At 34.9% G+C, this 19,050-nt stretch overlaps 2 protein-coding genes across 6 annotated transcripts; both read left to right on the plus strand.

Moving 5' to 3' along the window:
• The first annotated feature begins 853 nt into the window (after positions 1-853).
• On the plus strand, positions 854-9,482 carry LOC144566403 (uncharacterized). 5 transcript variants are annotated; one of them, XM_078316417.1, is made up of 25 exons: positions 854-1,008; positions 1,525-2,112; positions 2,228-2,352; positions 2,456-2,571; positions 2,686-2,919; positions 3,073-3,157; positions 3,540-3,591; positions 3,729-3,794; positions 4,110-4,264; positions 4,748-4,818; positions 4,908-5,096; positions 6,456-6,494; positions 6,589-6,687; positions 6,774-6,863; positions 6,947-7,022; positions 7,138-7,234; positions 7,327-7,396; positions 7,597-7,773; positions 7,894-8,016; positions 8,133-8,216; positions 8,305-8,486; positions 8,583-8,721; positions 8,817-8,879; positions 8,973-9,044; positions 9,140-9,482. In XM_078316417.1, exons 2-25 carry the CDS (start codon positions 1,568-1,570, stop codon positions 9,251-9,253), a joined length of 3,063 nt encoding a protein of 1,020 aa, XP_078172543.1. In that variant the 5' UTR covers positions 854-1,008; positions 1,525-1,567; the 3' UTR covers positions 9,254-9,482. The 5 variants fall into 5 exon arrangements, with proteins under 5 accessions (XP_078172543.1, XP_078172545.1, XP_078172542.1 ...); XM_078316416.1 differs by having other exon boundaries at positions 868-1,008; positions 2,683-2,919; XM_078316419.1 differs by lacking the exon at positions 3,729-3,794.
• Positions 9,483-11,202: 1,720 nt separating this feature from the next.
• LOC144566405 (Tetratricopeptide repeat (TPR)-like superfamily protein) lies at positions 11,203-13,069 on the plus strand. Its single transcript, XM_078316421.1, has one exon. The coding sequence runs from the start codon at positions 11,211-11,213 to the stop codon at positions 12,954-12,956; it is 1,746 nt and encodes a 581-aa protein (XP_078172547.1). The 5' UTR covers positions 11,203-11,210; the 3' UTR covers positions 12,957-13,069.
• Positions 13,070-19,050: the final 5,981 nt, after the last annotated feature.

The raw sequence follows: 19,050 nt of genomic DNA on the forward strand, positions 1-19,050 counted from the left end.
AACTAGTATTTAATCTTTTGTTCAATGTTCTCTGTGTAAAAAGTCGCATATTAGAAATTCAAAATGACCAATCTTTTGTAGATATTAAATAATTCAGTGGCTTGACATTCAATATTTACTAAAATTTGTAGAATTCATTTTCTTTTTTAAAAAAACATCCAGCCAAACCGAGCGAGCCAGCTCGTCAGCTCGCGAGCTAACTCAAACTGACTTGTCACGATTTCAAGCTGAGATTTTAGCTCAGTTGCCCTAAATTAAGATTGCTTGATTGTAGCTCGGTCTATCAGAGCCTAACTCGGACCAAACCATGTCGTTGCCACCACTAGCTACGGGGGACACCGAAAAGGAAAACACACGAGATAACTTCCCCACATACAGTGCCAGACAAAGCAGCGCACGCACAGTTTTATATACCAAAACCAGGAAGTAAAATTGAGTGCCAATCCTCTGAGATATCTCAACTTTTGCGTGACCAACGTGTCCGGTGCCTATTCGGGGGTGATGTAGCGTGTCAGTATTATGTGTGCTTTGAGATTCGTGCAGAACGTATTTAAACGGTTAGGATTTTCAGTAAATTCACGAAAAGTTTGAGATATCTCAGAGGATACGAATTCAGTAAAATTAAGGTTCCCCAAGGACCGCACAATCTGATTCACTGGTGTGGAACAAAGTAACCAAGAGAAAAATGAATCACCCGGGAAGCGACTAAACTGCTAAAGGCCATACCAATTAGCAATTAGCAATTTACCATGAACTAAATGACTCAACACACAGAGATTTATCTAAGAATGGACGCAGCAAAGAAATTTGCACTTCAGGACCCTCCCATAGAGCGGCGGGAATCGTAAAGCACAGATCAGATGGTAGAGAATACAAAGAGAATACAAGTTCTAGTTATCTCTCAACACGGCTCATATCTCAAGTCTCATCTCTCTCGGCAGCCGTGTTTGTTTGCTCCGCCGTTAGAGAACGAATAGGAGAAAAGAGAAGCAACATAGACGATCTAAAGTACGCTATTTTCTCCTTTCCCTGATTTTCTAGGGCTACTTTTTTTGTTTTCAACAAGTTTTGCCTCATTTGCTTTCATTTTCTTTTTAAATTCCGCGTGGTTAATTTTTTATGGTGGTAATTCGTCAATTAAATAGATTTTTCCTGCAATAGATATGCCTTTATGGATGCTTTCAGATGTGTGGCAATGTCGCCAGGATATTTTCCCTATTGTTTAATTTCTCTGTCGTTAACTCCGATGCTGGGGAAGTCAAATTTTGAATTGTCAGCTGGTAGTTTTTCTAGGTGAACTTACGCAGTTTTATTATCCAATAAGATGTTTTCTTTCACACGCTTGCTTAAACATACCTTCTAAACATTAAATTTGGAAAAATTTACATTTTCTAACTCAGCATGTCCATCTTTACCATGACAAATACTAGCTGTCTATATATATCTATGGCAATGAAGTAACATGAGCATCGAATACCCACTCAACTATCTAAATAAAATTTCTCCCTTTTTTTGTCTGATCAGGCCTTAATTGGAAAAGATAAACAGCTTTTAAGTTAACCATGCAATGTATGCAAGGACATTGAAGTGTAAAGGTGAAAGCTGGGACCTTGTCTTGACCCGTTTCAGATCACGTGTCATGTCTCAACATTACCCCCATGGCGTAAGCTCTGCTCGTCTTGTTTCAGCCTTGAACCAACATATCCCTAGAAAATTCATATACTCGCGTCAATCATGGCTGAACCAGTACCAAATCAAGCAGTACAATGCAGGGAACTCATACATGTCACACAGATTATACTGTTCAAAAGGTGATGGCCGTAGTGCTAGTGTGGGAAAGCATGTACCAGTTGAGGATGCTGTTAATGGGGATAAAAGTGAAGGTATCAAAGAGGATATACCAGTTGGTAGGGGTTTTGCAAATGAACATGCAAGGCTTGGTGAACAAGATCAGCAGGAGTGGTTAACTGGTGAGAGATTTTTTATTGATTCTAATAAGAAGGAATCGCCGTTTTTAAGCAAGCGTCAGAGGTTAAAAAATGAAATTTTACGGAGGGTCATTCCTTGGGAAAAGATCAATCTTTCCCTTGATAATTTTCCATACTATCTCAAGTAAGAGTGACTATATGTACTTTTTATATGGTCTCTTATTTCCAATTTTCTTAAAAAGAAATAATTTAGTAACTTGTGTTGTGACCTGTCCCTTGGATTATCTTTTTTGGATCAGTGAGAATACCAAGAGTTTGCTAGTGGAGTGCGTGGCTTCACATCTGAAGCACAAAAACTTTACCACATCATATGGATCCCATTTGGTGTCTTCTGGTGGAAGGATTTTGCTTCGTAGTGTTCCAGGTAACTTTTCCTTATATTAAATGAGAAATGTGTTTAATTATATATTCCTTTTCCCCACTTAAGTTAATTTTTGCCATGTAACTCATAATTTTCGAAATTACAGGAACAGAGCTCTACATGGAGAGAGTGATAAAAGCAGTTGCTCGTGAATTACAAGTTCCGCTGTTGATCCTTGACAGCAGTGTTTTAGTTTCATCTGTAATAGAAAAAGATAACACTGTAAGCTTATAATGACAACTTTATGCACCAGTACCAATTTAAAATATTAACAATGACAACTTTAAGCTTAAAATGCTAACTTCACTTGTTCTTTTTTTCACATTTTTGGAGCAGGATTTTGGGAAGGAAAGCTTGTCAGAGGTTGGGATGGATGAAGATACTGAATCTGAGACAGAGGATGGCAACGATACAAACAATGATGAGGAGCACATGAGCGACAATGAGCCAAGATGTATTGAAAATGAGGAGTACGATCCTGTAAGAGAATCTGCTGAGGCCGCTCTTGCTGCTGCAGAGGCCTTCAATAATCTCACCAGCAAACTTGGCATCGAGGCCACCTTTGCCAGTGTAAATAATTTTTCAAGAATTTTATCTGGGGATAATGGTAGCTTTTAGGAGATTTAAATTGGTGCACTTTTAATCTGCACCAGTATATCTGGACATAGTCTTTTGAAGAATTTGCTTTTTCTCTAATTTTTTCTTCTTGGAAATTTGTAATAGAGGATACCTGGTGAAGATGAGAGCACTTCAGCATCTAAATCATCAGAGACCACAGGGCCTGAGTCAAAAAAGCTTCTCAAGACAGGTATTTTACTTGTGTTTTCCTTCATGCCACTCTGAAGTTAGATCCAGGGGGCTGAACTAGAAAATTTAGATTGAGGGGGATGAAACGTGAAATGCATAATATGTTAAAATATATAACGTGTGGTCACTGGGATTTGAACCCAAGTTTCCACAATCACTAAATGTATTTGTTAAAACTAGGCTACAAGCACAAATTTAGCATTTCATGTAGGAGGGCCGAACTATATAAAAATTTAAGAAAAATAAAAATTAAATTAAATTTTACATGATTAAATTTTTGAAATCATGGGGGTGTCTAAGCACCCCCGGGCTATACCTAGATCCGCCTCTGGTTAGATGTTCAGGTTGCCAATGTTAGATATGAACTAGTTAATTTTTTTCAGGTCATAGGGTCAAGTACATCCCCAAGTCAGTGCCTGATGAAGCTGTTCAAAGGTATCCAGCTTGCATTACTCAAATACAAAATATTATATAAGTATGGAGGAGCAGCATCGCATAGAGATTATGCAAGCACTGCATCACACCTTTATGCATGGGCCCTGATTAGTAACAAATGTATTATCACATCACAGGATCATATTGGGGAAAATACCTACTTTTGATGGATCAACGAATGCCTATACTTATGTTAGTGGCAGGTGTATTTATATCTCTTCCATATACTGCATTTGATTCAAGTTTTGGACTCTGCACTCAAATGAAACAAATGAAGAATTTAGTCAAGTGATATAAAAAGATTCCGAGTGTTGTTTTCTTCCCATTTGCATGGTACTTGTTGGTTCGTTGCCTACATGTTTATGTTAATCTAAAGGATGTATGTACTCAATGGGTGGTGCAAAAGTATAATTCAAGTCCCATGGTGCTAATCTTATGCGAGCATAACTCATTAGAAATTTCATATATTTCTACTACATGACTTGTTATGCTGATCTTTGCTTTCAATTTGATTTTAGGAGTTTGTCAAGTGGAGCAAGAGGAGAGGTGTTTGACATAAATGGGGATCAGGTAGCTGTTATTTTTGACTTGACTGAGGACAAATTAGAGGAGGCAAGCAAAAGTGAGGATGCAAAAGAACAGGATGAAACATCTTCTATCTGCTGGGTTGATAGTATGCTTCTATTCCTCGTTGGTCCATAAATTTTCTTGTTGGAAATCACGCCCTTTGACAATATGTGGAATAGTGAAAGAATAGAGGAAAAGTGGAATCTGGTTTTAGGCTTCAATTTTGTACTATTCCGGTTGTGTTCGGTTGATGGTGGAAGAGTGGAATAGTGAAAGAGTAGAACGGTATCGGGAAATGAGTCAATTTCATCTCTTGGAGAAGGCCAATTTATCTGGTCCATCATCTCCTGGAATAGAGAATTGGCTCATAGATAGAGAAATAGAGGAGGGACCTAGTTGTAAAAAGCAACTGTAAAAAGAAGAGGTTTGACTGCAAAAATTCAAACCAATTCACTTTTCCCATTTCCACTATTCCACTCAATTTTTTTCCTTGTTCGGCGGGAATATAACCTCTATTCCACTCTATTCCCCTTTTCCACCCTTAGAAATTACAGTGCATGAGTTAAATGATCTTCTGTACCTCTTTTAGTTCAGGATCTTGAGCATGATACAGAGTCACAAGCTGAAGACTGTTATGCGGCAGTTCAAGCGCTTTGTGAGGTATTTTGGTGTTACCAACTTGTGACATGTTCACATTTCCTTCTTTTTGTGATCTTGTATAATTTTTGGATTTCGGTGTGAAATGACAGATTCTGCCATCTCTGGAACCAGCTATTGTATACTTCCCCGACAGCTCTAAGTGGTTATCGAAGGCAGTACCAGAATCCAAGCGAAAGGACTTTGTTCAAAAACTTGAGGAGATGCTCGATCAACTTACAGGACCAGTTGTTTTAATTTGTGGTCATGATAAATTAACACCTAAGGAGCAAATAGAAGATGTAAGATTGTGATTCTATTGCTGTTCTTCATTAAATGTTTGAATGGAAACTAGACAGAGGATTTGTAATCCTAAAATTCTGAACATATGATATCCCCTAAATCCATACAAAACACAAAATATAGGGTAAATTTCGTCAGAGGTCACCAAACTTTGCTCCTTGTCATGAATTGGTCACTCAAGTTTGATTTGTATCTCAGTTGCCAGTAAACTTTCTATATGTTCCGATCAAGTCATTATGTTACTATTTCCGTTTAAATTACTAATGGAATCTGATGTGGCTTCCAACTCATCATTTGATGAATTGTGCAACTTATTTCGGGGGCATATTCTAACCCACTAACTTTTCCTTTTTCCTCTCTGCCACCACGTCTCTACTCTTAAAACCTTTTCATCTACCCATTGGTCTCTCTCTTCACTAAAGTAAGCTTTTAATGTGAAGACAAATATGATGTTTTATGTTGAAAATGTACTTTGATCTGTGTGTTAAGACTTTCTATTTCAAAGTACATTACCATCTGATATCCGAAAACAGTAATTACTTTCCGAACGCTTGTAACAAAACAAAAGATAGAGTAACATTGCACGTGCATTGGCTCGATCACTTGTTGACAAATTCACATTTGCTCTCTTTACCCAAGAACTAGGGCTTCCAAATTGGCTCTATTTTACCAGAAAAGGAGCTGAGTAGTTGCTTTGCAGCTGAACCAGCTTTCTTTAGTGAAGAGAGAGACCATCAATGGATAGCTGAAAAAAATAAGAGTAGAGACGTGCTAAGAGAGGAAAAGTTAGTGGGTGAGAAATACTTCGTGTCCCCAAATAACTTGCACAATTTATCAAACATAATGAGTTGGAAGCAACGTCATATTCTGTTAGTATTTTATACAGAAAGTAACGGAGTGACTTGATCAGACCAAATATAAAGTTCAATGGATACTGACATACAAATCAAACCCGACTGACCAATTTGTGACAGAGCAAAGTTTAGTGATCTCTGAAATTTATCCCAAATATATGTATACCCTGTGTTTCTTCTTTCTCTTTATACAAGTGAAAGAGCAGTTATAAGAAGAAATTTCTATAAATAGGTTAAAAGGTGAGTGAGAAATTCTACCCAAAGAAAGTCTTATCTGTAAGCGTGCCAAGAAAACAAAATCATATCAGATTTGACCCTAAAAGAAATGTGAAATATCCCAAATAGTCTCTTCTTTTCCTCATCCAGTTAGCAAAGAGTGATTATTTTTGTATCTTCATGATGAAATGTGGAGAGAGATTCTTAGAGTGGATTCGTCTGAGGTTTTGCTCAATGCATGGGAAAATTTCCTAATTTTTTTCTTGTTGTCTCATTTTAAATTTTCAGATGGATCTTCCCCCACAACTTGGCCGGCTTGCTCGTCTGGTATTCTTTCTTGCTTCTGAAAATAGAGAAAGAAAAAAAGAGAGCATATTACTTGATTTTTTTACCTTGAGTGATGTTTATTTTTCCTATGCAGTTGTCGAAGCATGCAGAGGGACCCAAAGAAACAAAATCTTCAAAAAATGATAAAATTTGGAAACTATTTACTAATGCTTTCTTTCTACCTGTCCCAAAGGTTTGTGTTCATTTGGGCTGTGTTTGATAGAGAAATAAAGTGGAGGACTAAGGGAGTAATTCTTATCACCGTTATTTCTTTCTCAGGAAGAGGAAAGCTTGCGAATTTTCAAAAAACAAATCGAAGAAGACAAGAAAATTATTGTTTCTAGACAGAACCTCATTGAACTTCATAAGGTGTGATAACTTATCCAATGGAAAAATATCATGTCTAAAATGGATTTTAGATCTCTGTCTTTAATTTTGGTTTTTTTCTATAGGCCCTAGAAGAGAACGAACTCTCCTGCTTGGATCTTTTGCATGTGAAATCTGATGATTTGGTTTTAACCAGGGCAAGTAAGCACATTTATCTCTCAAAAAAAAAGGAGGAAATAATGTCAAATTTTAGCAAGGTGAGATGCTATAACGCTGCTCTATCTTTGAGTTTTGAACTTTTCTTTGTAAATTACAGAAGCCGAAAAAGTTGCTGGATGGGCCAAAAATCATTATTTATCGTCAGTTATTTTTCCTTTGACAAAGGGCAATAGACTAATGATCCCACGTGAAAGGTACAATTAACCCTTTTCATATTGCATCGCATCAAATAAGTTTATTAAGAAAATATTGTTTTTTAGTACCCCAATGTTGTCTATTTGAGCAGTTTGGACGTGGCGATTTCAAGGTTAAAAGGAGAGGAGACCATTACTAAGAAGCCTGCACAAAACCTCAAGGTAATCAAGACACAATTTTTCTTGTAATACTTTAGGTGTATTTGCAAGAAAGCTCATGTCACAGTACCTCCTTTGCAATTAACTCTGTGCAATTGCAAATATTATACATTTGAGGGTTATTTGGATGCAAAAAATATGTGTCATCATATTTGTTGGATATTTGTGTTAGATTAAGATGCAAACAAATAATTCTAATGTAGAGTCTTGCCAGAGACGAGTATGAACGCAATTTTATATCAGCCGTGGTGCCACCTGATGAAATAGGGGTGAAGTTTGATGACATTGGGGCACTTGAAGATGTCAAAGCAACACTTGATGAACTTGTCACGCTGCCTATGAGACGGCCCGAGCTTTTTTCACGTGGCAATTTGTTACGGGTAAGTTTATTACTTCATTATAGCTCTTTTCTCTTTTTTATGTCATTATGTTCTTAGATCTTATTCAAGAAATTACTGTGACTTCTTTTCATTTCTTTTGTATTTTTCCTTTGGTTTCAGCCATGCAAAGGAATTTTGTTATTTGGGCCACCTGGTACAGGAAAAACTCTTCTGGCAAAAGCACTTGCAACGGAAGCTGGAGCAAACTTCATTAACGTTAGTGGATCAACAATCACATCAAAGGTGAAACATTTTCAACCTCTGGCCAAATTTTTGTGTAGTATAAATTGAGCATCATTGTGAAAATGTGTTCCATTATTTTAATTGTTTCAAATTTTATTTTTTATTCACTTGAACAGTGGTTTGGAGATGGCGAAAAGCTTACCAAGGCACTTTTCTCCTTTGCTAGTAAGCTAGCTCCGGTCATAATTTTTGTTGATGAGGTAAATATCTGTGTGTACCCAGATATCATATGCTAGAATTCCAGTTGTATTATCATATTTTATTATTTTTTTTTTTTTTAAATTGTAGGTTGACAGTTTACTCGGCGCTAGAGGTGGTGGTGAGCATGAGGCAACAAGACGAATGAGAAATGAATTTATGGCAGCTTGGGATGGGTTAAGGTCAAAAGATACCCAAAGGATTCTTATTCTTGGAGCCACTAATCGACCCTTTGACCTAGACGATGCTGTCATTCGTCGATTACCTAGAAGGTTGAGTTGAAAATAATATATAATTTCATTTTGTATCATATCCTGCATAACTCGATAAGGCTATTAATTATAATTCAATTTTTTTTTAATATGTAGGATATATGTGGACCTTCCAAATGTGCAAAATAGGATAAAAATCCTGCGAATATTTCTCTCAAAAGAAAACTTGGATCCGAAATTTGATTATGAAGAGCTAGCCAATGCCACTGAAGGTTATTCTGGAAGCGACTTGAAGGTACTGTATAACTCTAAGCATGAGTTGATTTCTTGAACCCGGTTTTTCCTTTTGTGGCTATGTGCTTATTGAATTGAATGTAACCTTCGATGTAGAATCTATGTATTGCTGCTTCATACCGACCTGTTCAAGAACTTTTAGAGGAAGAAAAGAAGGCGGTAAGTTTCCATACACTTTTTTTTATCTGGCAAATTCTCTTTCGAGAATTATTCTTTTGTGCAGTAAATAAAGAATACTGTAATATATATCAGGGTGGTGTGGCTAGCGCAAGACCTTTCCTTCGGCCCCTGAAGCTGGAGGATTTTATAAAAGCTAAAGAAAAGGTAATAATTTATCTATTCTTGACATTTTTTCTCACTTGTTTTGTATTTTTTTCTTGTCACCACATCTCAAGTTCATTTAATTTTGGTATGAAAAGGTGAGTCCATCTGTTGCATATGACGCGACTAGCATGAACTTACTACGAAGATGGAATGAACAATATGGTGAAGGTGGTAGCAGGAGGCAAACACCTTTTGGATTCGTAAACTAACATATATTTAACATAATGTCACATTCTTCATCTAATGTTGTAGTATCATGTTATATTAGTGGGCTGTCTAGGATATATGGAAATGTAGCCTTGTTTTATTAGCATTTTTTTACTTTTGACTAATATTTCTTTGTATTTTCTTATATATTTTTTGGCTATAAAGCTTCTAATGTATGAATCATAAGCTGCTTATTGATTTCAAATAAGAATTATTTTTCCCCAAGAGCAACTGAGATCATTCCGTGTTTTTGTCACTTTTGGTAGACAAGTAGTTGATATAGAATTGAAGATCATTCAGTGTTGCACATAACAATGCTTGCCAGGAGAAATTTAGTAATTTATAATGGTAACTATTATATAATAATAAGCACAATAAAAAGAAATTTAAGATTCAATCCATGCTTTTGAGTAATAATTCTTTTTTTTTTGGAAGCTGACATGAGTACCTGCGCTACAGTATCTGCACCTAAATTGCCATAACTATTTGTGGGGACCAAACTGTCATAATTGCACTTCAGATCTGTAACTTTTTTTTAAAATATTAATAGTCAAATCTTGAAGTATGTAGTCCAAAGAAAGAACACAAATATTTATATCTATATAGTAAACAATGTAAATGATAAATTAATTATTTTAAATAATTGTACCCACACTTTTTTTTGAAATTTATGATGTCGTATCCGCATCTAAACTGCCATAGTTACTTGTGGGGACCGCAACTGTTCCAGATCTGTAACTTTATTTTAAAATATTAATAATCAAATCTTGAAGTATATAGTTCAAAGAACACAAGTATTTATATTTATATAGTAAACAATGTAAATGATAAATTAATTATTTTTAAATAATCGTACCCGCACCTAAACTGCCATAATTGCTTGTGGGGACCACAATCGTTCCAGATCTATAACTTTTTTTTTTAATATTAATAATCAAATCTTGAAGTATATAGTTCGAAGAACACAAGTATTTATATCTATATAGTAAACAATGTTGTAATTTTTACATAAATGCTTGTGGGGACCTAAACTGCTATAATGTTGTAATTGGATCGCTCATCTTTTTACATATGACACTGAAAATATTAATATCTAAGTATTGAAATTATTTATATCTATGCACTGAAGTATTTATTTTTATGAGGTCAACTATTTTTGTTAGAGAAATGTTGACGCGGAATTAGTACCGAGGCTTTGAAAGGGTGCTGCTGGGATTTTAGAATAATAATTAGTTGAGACTATATAATATCTTTTTAGAATAATAATTAGTGGACACAATATAATTAGTGGGGATCATAATATATTATTCCTCTAAATACAGTTACTGTAGTATGAGTACTGTGCGGATACTGTAACGCGAGTACTGAAATGATATATATATATTTTTTAGATGTTACTTGCAGTCTTATACTAGGAAGTGGGTTGGGGTTGGACCGTTTAGAAGCATTCTATTTCTGGGAACGTACGCATTTAAATAACTGTCACTCAACATTTAACCAATCATAAATCAATCAATATTTAATAATTAATCGAGATATTTGATAAACAAAATATTTGGAAACAAAAATCATTGTTGTCATTATGATACCTTAATTTTCTTTTAGCCTCGGATGAACAAATTTATCTTAAGTTGCATTATTATATTTGGAATCAATTGTAATAGTGGAATTCAATTAAGTTGCGCATACAATAATTGTTTTATACAGAGATAAAGCTTGTGTGTCTTCTAAAATATTGCAATTTATTTTGATCAGGAATTCGGTGCGTCAGACCAATCTGAATTTGATTGATGTTATGGACTTATGGTGATGCACTTCCTTTCCTAGGAAAGGCTAGAGGTTCAGATTGGTACTGTGAGTCTGTGATCATGCTAAATTTTTTATATTTGCAGAAATCGATGGTATTGGTAACATGAGAATTTTGAAATATTGGGATAGTAACTAAAAAATTCAACGGGCATGGGACACCGACACCTAGATCCGCTGATTCAGCGATGCGCCACCTTCTCCCACATCAAGCAGCTCCACGCTCACCTCCTCACCTCCGCTCTCTTCCTCTCCCATTCCTCCATCCGCCGACAATTCCTCGAACACTGCGCTCTCTCTCCCTGGGCCTCCCTCGACCACGCTCTCTCCACCTTCCTCTCCATTCCCCACCCCAATACCAACGATTACAACTCCATTTTGCGCGGTCTCGCCGCCTCTTCCTCTCCTTCCTCTGCTCTCTCCTTTTTTTCCCGTTTCATTTCTTGTTCGTCCCCTCGACCTGATGCTCTCTCCCTTTCTTTCACCCTCAAGGCCTCTGCCCGGTGCGCCTCTTTGCCTTTCTCTCTTCAGCTTCATTCTCACCTCCTTCGGTTTGGTTTATCTGCAGATACAATTCTCATGACCACTCTGATTGATGCCTATGCAAAGTGCGGCAATATTGACTGTGCAAGAAAAGTGTTCGATGAAATGCCACGTAGAGACATTGCCACATGGAATGTGTTACTTTCTGGTTTTGTATTATGCAGCCATCCTCACCTTGCACTGTATCTTTTTCGTCAGCTGTGCAGTGGTTTACCATCACTCGATCATCATGAAACACCCAATTCAACTACAGTTATTGCTGCTCTTGCTGCATGCAGTCAGCTAGGCACAATTGCTGATGGTGAAGATGTTCATTCATTTGCACATGCACAGAAATTTGATTCACAAATAATTGTACAGAATGCGCTTATAGATATGTACTCCAAGTGTGGATCCATTGATAAGGCCTTGGAAGTCTTTAGGTCGATATCTGAGTCAGACCTGAATCTCATCTCTTACAATACTATTCTTCATGCACTTTCCATGCATGGGAATGGAGCGGAGGCCCTTAAAATGTTTGACAAAATGCCAAAGCATATCGAGCCTGACTCCATCACCTATCTTGCCGTGCTTTGCGGGTGCAACCATTCAGGCCTTGTAGATGATGGCATGAGAGTGTTCAAGTCCATGACGGTGCCCTCCGACATGAAGCATTATGGTACAATAGTCAACATGTTGTGTCGAACTGGTAAGCTCTCTGAAGCATATGATGTTATTAATTCCATGCCTTCTGAGCCCGACATGGTAATCTGGCATACTCTACTTGGTGCGAGCCAGACCTATGGTGATGTCACTCTTGCTGAGCTAGCAGCCGAAAAAGTTGCCAAGCTAGGATCGAACATGGATGGTGACTATGTGCTCCTCTCAAATGTCTATGCCTCAAATTCCCGGTGGCATGATGTGGCTCGGGTAAGGACCACGATGCATTATAAAGATGTGAGAAAGATACCCGGTTTTAGCTATATTGAGATTAATGGTACTATGCACAAGTTCATAAAAGATGATAAGTCACATCCAAGATGGAAAGAAATTTGTAATGCTTTGCATGAGATCAGTGTGAGAATACGTGGATTGGGCTATGCACCTGAGGTGCAAAATGTGCTTCACGATATTGGAGATGAGGAGAAGCAACACGAGCTCTATTGTCACAGTGAAAAATTGGCAATTGCTTTTGGGTTAATAACCACGGATCCCGGAGAGGAGATAAGGGTTATAAAAAATCTAAGGATATGTGGGGACTGCCATACGGTGGCTAAGCTGGTTTCAAAGGCATATAATCGAGTAATTATTGTGCGCGACCGTGCTAGGTTTCACCGGTTTGAAGGTGGTGAGTGCACATGTCAGGATTTTTGGTGATTAAACTATCTTTCACAATTCCAGGGTTTGTACATAAAAAGGAGCTGTGCTTTACAATGTTATGTAACCTTCACTTAGTAACAAAACTATAATAGATATGGAATACATGCAAATTGATTTCATGCTGAATCCAATACATGCATGATTTATAGGGCTGGTGTGATTTAGTTTCATAATTTTGTTACAGAGAAGTAAAATAATGAGTTATTACAAACCGAACATATTCTTCTCCTTTCTATTTATATTTTTTGTTTCTACTTCCTCAATAAACAAATGTTTTATCAGTATACTATATGTGGAAAAGGCTTTGAAGTAATTGAGTTTTGTTAGATTTCTTGCTTGCAATGTTCTTATGATCATAATAATTGTTTGCAGTCTTTTTTTTTACAGCTTAATTTAGAGAGCACATGTAATATTCTCATTATTTGTTGATTTTATAGTAACATAACATAACATTAGAGACCTTGGGTGGTTGGTTGAGATGAATTCTTAATTTCTTACAAAGGTGGGATTAAGCTTTTAAGTTCTAAACGGGTTTAGGACTCACTTTGATTGGTAAGTTCCTAAGGAGTTCTCTAAACTGTATGGACCTTTTCGCAAATTTGCTGGAACTTTCAACTGATCTTTTTGTGACCCAACTGGGTTACCATTACTGATCATCACAGTAAACTAAATAGATATCAAATATATGCACTTAAGATGTCACATCGGTGTAATTTCTGCTAATGTAGACATTGATTTCGCCATCTCTAAATTTTGTTGATAGGAAAGTACCAGACTGGCCTAATAGAGACCGAAGTTCTGTTTGGGTATGTCTCTTTTGCTGAGTTAAGATTTAATATGCTTCCAAATGTTTTAAATATTTCAATCTTATAACTACAAAGATGTGAGTCCACTGCTACTGGAATTATGTTTGATATTTGGTTTTTCTGCTCTTGTTGTTACTTGTTAGAACCAAAAATAGGATTTTGGACTTTGTGTTAGGTTTTTTAGTTCATATTTTAGAATGGACTTTATTGAAGAAATGGAAGTTATAATGTAATTTAGTATGTTTGAAAGGAAGGTACTTTTTGAGAGCTTTCAGATCATGTAACTAGTGTGAGCTCTGATTTTTTATGCTTAATGATGAATTAATACTGGTGTAGTCTGATGAATGGAGTTTTTTTTTCTTTTGTATTTTCTCTTATAAAGGACCGGACTACCCCAACTTGTTTGGGAGTTTGGGACTAAAGACTTTGTTGTTGTTGTTGTTGTAAAGGACTGGACTACAAATTTAGCCAACTGAATTTAAAGGTAAGTTTTTTTTTTTATTTATTGTTTTTTTTTTTTTAGCTTAGGAGCTAGATAAACAGGACTGAAGCATGCCCAGTAACCAGTTCTATCTTGATAAATAAGTGCCAGTGCAAGATAAATCAAGCAAAGCTTCAAAACTAAGGCTCCATGGTAGCACTTAGCACTTATTGTATTCAAAACAGATCACGAAATAATCACTTGACCTGTTTTCCTTTTGCTCCATGATAGTGGAGCCACTAGCAGGAGAAAGAGATGAGATGAGATGAGAGTGATTAGACAAAAGAGAAAACATATATGAAATAAAGAGATATTACACAGAAGTGATAACAGATTTGAGATACCTCACTAACAGAAGAGGTATCTCATGCAGCGGGTCGATGGTGCTATCAAAAGCATCAAGGGATGAAGTTACAGACTCACACAAAATGGCAAATTGGACAAGGCAAACAAAGCAAGCACTCTAAACTTCACTGTGAGCATGCAACTCCATCAAGATTTCTTCCAATGTATCAACACAACTCCAATTGGTTAGCATACAAATGAGGTACAAAATCATGACAACAGAGATGGAGCAGAGGCACCGCTGCATTGCTGGTAAGTGCAGATGAGGCTGTCTGAACTCTGAAGAATAGGGAGAAAGTTGCAAATAGATCCTCCACCTTTTCACTTTTTACAAATTGGAAGGGGCGGGTAGTTTGGTGTCTTTACTTTTTAAATTAGGTGACTTTAATGTTTAAAGTAGTTTGATGGTGTTTCCTTATAAAATTTTTCTTATATGGCAATGTAACCTCTAGACTATTTCAATTAAAAGAAATGATATGTAACTAGCGAAAAGGTCAATTTAAGGCAATTTTAGTTGAAGAAATTGTTTAGGAGTTCAAATAAATCAAGTGCAATAATTCAGGGACAAAAACACACTTTCTCTAAAAAAGGTCTATGAGTGGACTATTTGATTGTCCACTGAAGTTCTATACTTGTATTCGTTTGATTTGAATCACATTGATGCAGCTTTCTAAAATTATACTTGCAAATAACAAAATTTGTACAAGGATGCTTCATTTGAAAAATAATTATAATGTTGTAACTTCGATATACAAAATATTTTGTCAAATATTCCTCTAAAATTATATTTCTGTTCATAAAAAAAATTCTACAAGTATATTTATTTTTTTGAGGGTTGGTTGGCCAATAGTCCGCCCTTTATTTTTAGTGGATGTAGTGAAGATGTAATTTTTGTTTAATAAAATTATATAAGAATCGGCTTTCATTAAAAAAATCTACTCTACTCTGCAGCAGCAGCAGCAGCAGCTGATTTTAAAATATGTCAAATTTTTTCATTTAAAAAATATCAATTTTGATGAAATAAAAACGTTCAAATAAGATCCAAATTAATTTCATTAACAAATAGATAAGCGATGTGAATTACAACTTTGGAATCCTTATTAAAATCACCAACGGAGGTTGTAAATATAAACAAGTAGCTAATTGCTAATATAACATAACATTAATATAATTGATAAAGAGTGAGTCTATGGTACTATGCATATCACAGGTTGTTACTGTGCTACGGCTCTATATTCGTGTTTTCAAATTCTAACGGTCGATCCGAACCGTTCATCTTGATCTCCATATTAATATGTGTTTGGAGACCAAATTTTACATTTTTTGAAAATTTTTTACTATTTTTTTAGATATTTAGAAAATCACTTGATCTGAAAATTCTGGACCATCCAAAAACAGTGATTTTCAATAAATCTAAAAAAATAGTAAAAAAATTTCAAAAAATGTAAAATTTGGTCTCCAAACACATATTAATATGGAGAACAAGATGAACGGTTCGGATCGACCGTTAGGATTTAAAAACTCAAATATAGAGCCGTAGCACGGTAACAAATCGTTATATGCATAGTACCATAGACTCACTCATTGATAAATGTGATAATAAAAAATATAAAGACTATATAAAAACATTTTGATAATTTCAAATAGTGTTTCGATAGCTATACATGTAATATTGTAGGTATCTAAATTAAAGAAAAAAACAACCTAAAATTAATTACTATAGTACCAAAGATTAAATAGAAACCACTAAGAGTGAGTCTATGGTACTATGCATATTACGATTTGGCACCGTGCTACGGCTCTATATTCGAGTTTTCAAATCCTAACGGTCGATCCGAACCGTTCATCTTGTTCTCCATATTAGTATGTGTTTGGAGACCAAATTTTACATTTTTTGAAATTTTTTTACTATTTTTTTAAATTTATTGAAAATCACTGTTTTTGGATGGTCCAGAATTTTTAGATCAAGTGATTTTCTAAATATCTAAAGAAATAGTAATTTTTTTTTAAAAAAATGTAAAATTTGGTCTCCAAACACATATTAATATGGAGAACAAGATGAACGGTTCGGATCGACCGTTAGGATTTGAAAACTCGAATATAGAGTCGTAGCACGGTGCCAAATCGTAATATGCATAGTACCATAGACTCACTCAACCACTAATATTCATTTTGATTGTAGGGTTCAAATGCCTCCATTTTTTGTGCCTCCACCATGCCTTCATTTTTTAAAACTTTAATAACTCAAAATTTAAAACCGTTAGATGTGATCTATATTATTTTCTCTATGTGCTCATAAAAAATTATCACATTTCAATTTTATTTTTGTGTGAATCAATAAGTTCAAAAATCAACGTCTAGAAATCACCCACATTAGTGCATTTTTTACAAGCTCTTGATGACAATCAAAATAAAATTGAAATGTCATAATTTTTTGCACGTGCATAAATAAAATGATTTAGATTATATCCAACGGTTTTATTTTAACTTTTAAGTTTTAAATTTTAAATTATTAAAGTTTTAAAAAATAAATGCATGGTGGAGATACAAAAAATGAAGGCATTTGAACCCTCCTCGTATTACAAACAAAAAGGTACTTAAATAATACTATACGTACTCCTATTCTTTCCGGTATAAGAAGGTGAATATATAGATAAATTAAAGGTAGTGAGAATATGATAATTAACGCAGCGAATGAGAGAACGAATTTGCATTTAACACAGAGGGCTAGAGCCTAGAGGAGAGAATGGATTCAATAAGTCCCCTTGTTTTTAGATCCAACGGTTGATATTGTTGGTAAACAATCAAAATGTCCACTGTGACAGCTTTTGACCCTTCTATGGGCAATACTATAAGTTCACCAATATTTTTTATAGGCTAGCAAATTGCATATTGACGCGTCAAATGTCAATGTATCGAATGAAAGCAAATTTGGATTTGAAGAAGTACTGTGTTCAAATTATAAATAATTAAGCAACAACTCAAAAAAATATAACAAGATATAGAGAAGTTAATAAATAAAAGTGATATATTTTTCGAAATCTAATTTTATGCCTTTCCATTTTTTGGAACATTCGACTCGAAATTTAAAAATAAATATAACTAACCCTTGATAATGAGAAAAGAGGGCACAACTATGGGAGCCATGATTTGGATGTTCATAGATAAGAAACATAATTTGTCAGGTTAGATCCGAATAATTTAATTTAAACTAAATTAGTGCGAATCTTCAAGTGGGCTCTCTAAATTTCAAATAGTCTAACAAAATTTGGTCGGTTTTGATTTAACATGATGCAGTCAATTAATGCAAAAGATATCGAGGATGAGTTAGGTAATGTGTCCATCTTTCCACTTAGCAACTATGACATACGATCTCAACTATAAAAAAGAATGATACCAGATGTAATTTAAAATAAAAGATAAATTCTTATGATTTTAAAATCAAACATCATTCGTGTGGTAAATGCATGAAAAGTGTTAATAATAATAAAATTTGTTTAAAACTTTGTATGTTTAATTACTATTATTTACTTTGACTTGACTGAGTCAAAATGTTGACCGGTCCTAAGTGACCAATACTTGAAACAAAAATAATAATAACTAATTTAATTGGTCATTTATAATATCTTATTAATACTTTCTAGATCAGCCTTTCTACTGTGCTTGTATAACCCACCTAACGAGACAAAACATGAATAAAACAGAGTCATGCTATGATACCAAAAACATATCAATCATTATAGCAACATTTTTTTAAAAAAAAAATCCTTACCAAATTTTTTCTATATTATATATTGGCAATGAGATATTGGAACGTTACATTACGTCTTTTCGAACAAATTACCATATGATCCGTTACCATACTAAAATATTTGATCGTAATCAAATCTTGAGATGGATAATCATTAATTCTGCACGAAATGACGTCATTTTATCATCGAGCGGTATAATCCAGGCTTATCTCTATCTTTAATTAAATTATTTAAATTTGTTACAAATTTACTTAATTTGATTTATAGAATTTTGATTTATATAATCCTATGTTGATTTTAAAGCCCTCAATTACTCAATCATTGATAAATATTTCAACAATGAAGGGAGATTTCGATACAAATAAAAAGTTGATTAATAAAGTGAATGACTTTCTCTTCAAGAAAAGAGGAGGTACTACAATGGGCTAGAAAAAAATTTTAGAATTGTTGTACTCAAAGATCGAAAGTTCAATTCTTCCTCATAGCTTTGCAGCTTCTGCGAAGGTTTTCAAAAAAGACTTCCTTCTTCATGCTTCAGACTTCAATCCAATGGCTAAATATAGTCATGCACTAATGCACACTGCAACAAATCTGGATCCTCTCAAGTAATGTACTCAGTAAAATTAACTTCTGGTTAAGCAATTTAAATATAAGATGTCCATTTTGTGATTCATACCAAATTAAAACTGACGACTTTGATGACCGGA

The sequence above is a fragment of the Carex rostrata genome, chromosome 15, assembly GCF_964058835.1.
Source record: "Carex rostrata chromosome 15, lpCarRost1.2, whole genome shotgun sequence".
NCBI lineage: Eukaryota > Viridiplantae > Streptophyta > Magnoliopsida > Poales > Cyperaceae > Carex > Carex rostrata.